This window comes from Rattus norvegicus, chromosome 6 (genome assembly GCF_036323735.1).
Source record: "Rattus norvegicus strain BN/NHsdMcwi chromosome 6, GRCr8, whole genome shotgun sequence".
Taxonomy (NCBI): Eukaryota; Metazoa; Chordata; class Mammalia; order Rodentia; family Muridae; genus Rattus; species Rattus norvegicus.
In genome coordinates, this window is record NC_086024.1 from 78,593,161 (window position 1) to 78,599,198 (window position 6,038).

General features: G+C 50.7%; 1 protein-coding gene across 2 annotated transcripts; it reads right to left on the reverse strand.

The window, feature by feature from the left end:
* Positions 1 to 683: 683 nt before the first annotated feature.
* Nfkbia (NFKB inhibitor alpha) lies at positions 684 to 4,147 on the reverse strand. Of its 2 annotated transcripts, NM_001105720.2 has the most exons (6): positions 3,567 to 3,912; positions 2,949 to 3,057; positions 2,407 to 2,617; positions 2,048 to 2,136; positions 1,694 to 1,954; positions 684 to 1,233 (listed from the first exon to the last, which is right to left on the reverse strand). In NM_001105720.2, the coding sequence occupies exons 1-6, from the start codon at positions 3,791 to 3,793 to the stop codon at positions 1,186 to 1,188; spliced, it is 945 nt and encodes a 314-aa protein (NP_001099190.2). In that variant the 5' UTR covers positions 3,794 to 3,912; the 3' UTR covers positions 684 to 1,185. The 2 variants fall into 2 exon arrangements, with proteins under 2 accessions (NP_001099190.2, XP_063117633.1); XM_063261563.1 differs by having other exon boundaries at positions 684 to 1,954; positions 3,567 to 4,147.
* Between the last annotated feature and the right edge of the window lie 1,891 nt (positions 4,148 to 6,038).

The following is a 6,038-nucleotide window of genomic DNA, read 5'->3' on the forward strand; positions in this document are numbered from 1 at the left end:
TCAAGCTTATCCTCCCTGAGACCACAGTGACGAGATGCATGGCCTTATGGTTAGGAGCCTGACAAAGAAGGTACCCAATGAGTGAACCCGCTTCCTCTTGGGGAGTCCTGCACAAGCTGTTCTCTGGATTTCTTATTTCCCCTGTGAAACACAGGATGTTGTACAATAGCTGTTTTTTTTTTTTTTTTGTTTTTTTTTTCAGCCCCAGATGCCCGGCACTGTCTTGTGTTTTACCCTTATGCAATGTCTGCAACAGCCGAGTCAATGAATAAGAAGTCTGAGAGGTGACATCGCCTAGGAAATGTCAGGACAGTACCATTTCCAAGCCCATGGTCACTCTTGAGGACTTTCCCAGTTGTATCAAGCTAGTTCAGCAAATTCCTCTTGTCCAAACTTAAGTGCCATGGAGAAAGGGGTTTTGTAACAGCGTGAATCAAGGAGAAAACAGTGCCAGTGCCTTCAGAGACAGGGCCAGGTGGCTTGCTGGTACCCCAGCCCAAGGTTGGCATTTCCTGTCACCTCGAAGCAGCCTCCCTCCCACACAGGGATGTTAGAGGCTGCTGAAAAGCTCTGCTGGGCTTACACAGAAGCTGCTCTCTGAACTTCCTTAGCTGGCTGGAAACAGTCACCCCACCCTCTCCGGCCTCCAATCCTCAGGAACAAGCCAATGAGCAGGACAATGCTGTCTGTAAAAATCTGTTTAATAAATATACATCTTAGAAGTACCAAAATAATTACCAACAAAATACACCATATACAACATTTACAAGAAAGTGGTACAAATCTCAGCTGGGGATGACTTAAGCACATACCACTGAACACCTGGTTCTTACGTGAGAGGGCACACTGGGGTCAGCTACAGTCTATGGCGGTTCAACCAAAAGCACAATAAATAAAATGTGGTCCTTTTATCAGATTCTGGAAAATCACCTCAAAAAAAAAAAAAAAATCCCACAAACATGAACCTTAGGAGACATTTCCTTTGAATTTCAATGATCTGTTTCCCCAAATTTCACAAGAACAACAGCTGAATCACCACAATAGAATGCTCGGGGCTAGGCGCTGTGTGCTGTGGTGCTAAGTATACCCTTTCTTATTTTTTTTTCTTTTTCTTTTTTTTTTTTAGAAAAATAAAACTCTATTTGTACAAATATACAAGTCCACGTTCCTTTGGCCACTTTCCTCTTATAACGTCAGACGCTGGCCTCCAAACACACAGTCATCGTAGGGCAACTGGAACAAGAGAGGGAAAAAGGCACATTAGATTCCTAGAACTTCGCCAAGCCATTGGGATGGCGGGAGAGCTGCTTCTACAAATAACTCCCATTCCTGGACTCTCTCCTCCTCAGCCTAAACAGAACGCAGGCGCCGGGCTGCAGGAGTTCCCTTCACCAATTCTCTCCTTTCAAAAGTCTAAGCTATTGCAGGGGACATAGCTCAATGGTAGAACATGTGCCTATTACCACGTGTTAAAGCCTGGGTTCAATTCCCACAACTCCCTCTTACTGCCCCATTCCGAAACCCACAAGGGTAAGCTATTAAAGCAAACCAGAGACACGTTCTTGGGATCCTGGCTTTGCAAGCTGAGACTGAGAAGTTGAATAACTCAGGTCCCTATGATACAGAACAGCTCTAGAACAGACCTAGGTGTGGTGAGGGAGAATGGACCACTCTGGCAGTAATGAACACGCACCTCATCTTCCGTGAATTCTGACTCCGTGTCATAGCTCTCCTCATCCTCACTCTCGGGCAGCGTCTGAAGATTTTCCAGGGTCAGCTGGCCCAGCTGCTGCTGTATCCGGGTACTTGGGCGGCCCCACGTAAGCTGGTAGGGGGAGTAGCCCTGGTAGGTTACTCTGTTGACATCAGCCCCACACTTCAACAGGAGCGAGACCAGGTCAGGATTCTGCAGGTCCACTGCAAGGTGGAGGGCTGTCCGGCCATTACAGGGCTCCTGAAACCAAAGGCAATCAGAAGTGTTTATCTGGAAATCTGCTCACAGTAAGAGCCAGCCCAGCAGAGTTTAGGAGGAAGGGGAAGTACTCACCTGAGCGTTGACATCAGCACCCAAAGTCACCAAGTGCTCCACGATGCCCAGGTAGCCATGGATAGAGGCTAAGTGTAGACACGTGTGGCCTGCAGGATATAAGACGGAACTGTAACCACTTGTTTCAATCCTCACACAAGTCACGTCTCCTTTCTTGGGGACAACCACAAACAACCTCAATTTTGAAGAACTCAAAAGTCTGGGTTCTCAGTGAACGTCATGTAGGAATCATGGAGAAGACTTTTTAAAAGTCCACACTGCCTGAACTTCTTATACGTTGAGGCGTTTTAGCTCCAGGCTAGACTCAAGGGGACCCGTCTCTCCCTTCTCTGCGTCCCTGGATGGACTGGCAGACCTACCGTTGTAGTTGGTGGCCTGCAGGACGGAGTGGAGATGCTGGGGCGTACAGGTCTGAGTCAAGACTGCTACACTGGCCAGGCAGCCCTGCTCACAGGCAAGATGGAGAGGGGTATTTCCTCGAAAGTCTCGGAGCTCAGGATCACAGCCAGCTTTCAGAAGTGCCTCAGCAATTCCTGGCTGGTTGGTGATCACAGCCAAGTGGAGTGGAGTCTACGAATGGAAGAGGAAACAGAAAGAGCCTAAGCCATGGAGCAAACCCATAGTCTTGAGTTTCCTGAACCCCAGACACCTCCTATTACAGAATCCCCTCCTCCCATTTGTCTACAGGAGATCAGGCAAACAGGAGGCCCTACGTGGGTCATAAAGACCTCAACCAACCCTTGGGATTTTCCTTCTTGCTCTAAGACTTTGGCTAATTTGAATGTAAAAGGCCAGGGCAGATAAGGACCGTGACTGTTAATTTAGAAACGCTTTGGGGGCGACTGAGCTTCATCTAACTCCACCACGGGGTCAAAGAGGGCACAGCTGGGCAAGCCCGCACCTGCTGCAGGTTGTTCTGGAAGTTGAGGAAGGCCAGGTCTCCCTTCACCTGACCAATCACTTCCATGGTCAGTGTCTTCTCTTCATGGATGATTGCCAAGTGCAGGAACCTGCGGGATGACAGGGAAACCCCCCAGGGGTGGTGAGCGCACTGCGTGGGGCCCCCGAGAGGCGCGGGCTGCGGGGGATTGCGCAAGGCCGGGGTTTCTGGAGGCCGCGGCCGCGGTGTTTTCCGCGAGGTTATTATGAGCTGAGTGTTCCTGGCAGCCGCCCAGGGACTTTCCGTGCCCCACCCCCTCCGGGCGGGCGCCGGCCAGACCGGCCCGCCCTCCGCCGCCCGGAACGCCCTGTACTTCCCCTCGCGGCCGCGCAGCGCCCGGCGGCTGCGCGGAAACTCTGCCAGGCGGGGACTTTGCGTCCTCGTTGCCGCCCCGCCCCCGGCCTGCGCTCGGCTACTCCGGGTCCCGGGAAATGGGGTGGGGGGATGGGGAGGCAGGCGGCCCGGCGCCCGCAGCTCTGTAGCCCCGTAGCCCCGCAGCCCCGCCGTGCAGAGCCCCGAGCGCGGTGCAGGCCCCGCGCGACCCCGCCCGTGCCCATGCCCGAGCCCGCCGCCACTTACGAGTCTCCGTCCTCCGTGAGCTGTTGCTTCCAGGGCTCGGCAGCCAGAGGCGCCTCCTGCGGCTGCAGGCGGATCTCCCGCAGCTCCTTCACCATCTGCTCGTAATCCTCGTCCTTCATGGAGTCCAAGCCGCTGTCGTGGCGGTCGTCCACCAACCGCTCCTTCTTGAGGCCGTCCCGCGGGCCCTCCATGGCCCAGTCCTGGCCGTGCCCAGCTGGCTGAAACATGGCTGTGCGGAGCTGAGCGGGTGCAGGGTGCAGGCTGCTGGCAGTTGGGTGGCGAGTTCAGACTGTTGTGGGCTCGGCAGCGCCGCCTCGGCGCCCTATAAACGCTGGCAGGGGATTTCTCAGGGGCGGGGTCAGGCGCGGGGAATTTCCAAGCCAGTCAGACTAGAAAAAGAACTGGCTCGTCCTCGACTGAGAAGCCTAAACCCAGGGCCGGGGTTCATCAGAGAAACTCCCTACGATGAGCCACTGGGGTCATGTACAGGGAACTTTTTGATGAGCCCTGAGTGGCTGGAAAGTCCTCCCGACCAGGCCCCCTCCCTCTAGGTACTTCCCTGCAGCCTGCACTCAGTAACCCCAGCGTTCTACAAGAGCCCTTCTTTCCCTGGGGTTTCCCACCGACGACTTTGGTTTGGGGTCCCAAGCTGCTGAGATTCCAAGGACGCAAACCTGCTAGGCTGTTCCTCTTAGAGATTTGCCAATTTGCAGGTCCTTTCCGGTTCTTGATCTTTTGAAAACCCAAGAGTGGAAATGGCTGGCTGGGTGCAGGGATTCGCTTCTCCTAAATTTCTGCGACGACGGACGTATGAGTGATTCCGGGTCGTCTGTGTTTCAGGCTCTTTGCAGTGCATGGACATTTGGCTGCCCTTCACCATCCCCCCTCGAAGCTGTAGACACTTTGGCATTCAAACAAACAAAACCAATAACAACAACAACAAAATCCAAGCGCCTGGAGAACCCCTAGATTAATTCCGAGGGGTCAATAATCTCGCCCGGGGGAGGGGCAGCGGGGGAGGGGCAAAGTCTAGCTCCATATGGGAACCACATTTTCCCCCAAGTAATGCAAGGTGTTAATCTTTGTAGAAGTTGTAGCTTCCATGCAACAGAAACTGTTGAGTTCTTGCTGTTGGAGTTAACTTGTTAACTTGTAGAGAATAAAGCCGGAGCTTATTGTGAATGCCTAGCAGAACAACTGGTTTAGTGCCCTAGCCTCTTAAACATAGCTAAGAAAGTAACTTTGAAGCATCCTGCAGGAGGCTCAACATAGTCCTAACACTGACCACATCTGAAACCTGCTGGTTCTACTAGCTTCCTTGCTTCCCAGGGACCGCAGCATTGTGGGTGGCTACTCCTCAAGAAAGGGATTTGGGCCTGTGATCCCCTAGTTTTACCTGCAAAAGTAGAAGTGTTGCTTCCACCCCATCCCGACTTAGGAGCCTGCAAGTGTGAGGTAACTCGGGAAAATTAAAGCAACTTGGATCACAGTTTGTCAGAATAGACCCAGTAGGCTTCCTGTTCTGCATAGATTTCTGGTGAAATTTGAGTGATCTTTTTCTTGTTGAGCCTTGTAGCAACTCTCCTCTCTTCGTAATTCCACTGCCTCCCCCACAGTATGAAAGTGAGGACACTGGGGGAAAAGATTCAAAGTCCAGGAAAAAACAAAAACTTCCAGACAACAACGTCACGTTAAAGTTAAGACTTCCTCAGCAAATCCTCTTCATCATCTCTGCAAGTATAATTACTGGATTAAAGTGAGACTGATCCTAAGTAGGAGACCTCAATTCCACACTTGTCTTTCACTAAATACATTAGTTGGAGAAGTCACTTAACTTTTTTCTATGGTATACTTGCTTTTATAATAATGAGATTGGCTCTCTGCTGGTGAGGTGGTTTGAGACAGGGTTTAACGTTATAGCCCCAGGATGGTCTGAATCTCCCTGTGTTGTTTAGGTTAACCTTGTACTGTTAGTAAGACGTCTCTCTCAGCTTCCCTGAGTGCTGGAATTGCATGTTAGTCCTGGAATATTTAAGGTACTTTGGGGGCATCAAATGGGTATCATTTGTCTTGAAATATGTCTCTGCTTTGGAAGTAGGAACATGGACTTTTGGAACTATCACAGTATAAATTTTTGAAGAAACCCAGCTCTGTATGCATCACTGTTGGTTCTCAGAAATAATAGTGTAAGCTAGGTGTTGTTCCCATTTTCCTAAGAAAAGAAAACAAAGTACCTAGAAATTTACCCAGGAACCCAATATCAGTTTGCCTAATTTCTACTACAATATATTAATCATTTTGGTAAAGTTCTTGTTAACACTTGGGAACACCTTGCAAAACTGTAGTATAATTTGGAATACACTAAAAGTATTTAGCCTAGTTTGAGGTCAACGTGGGCAACATAAGACCCTGTCTTAAAAAGTCCCCCCACCTCCAAAATCTCTCTTCCACTTGGGAGATAAAGTAGAGGGG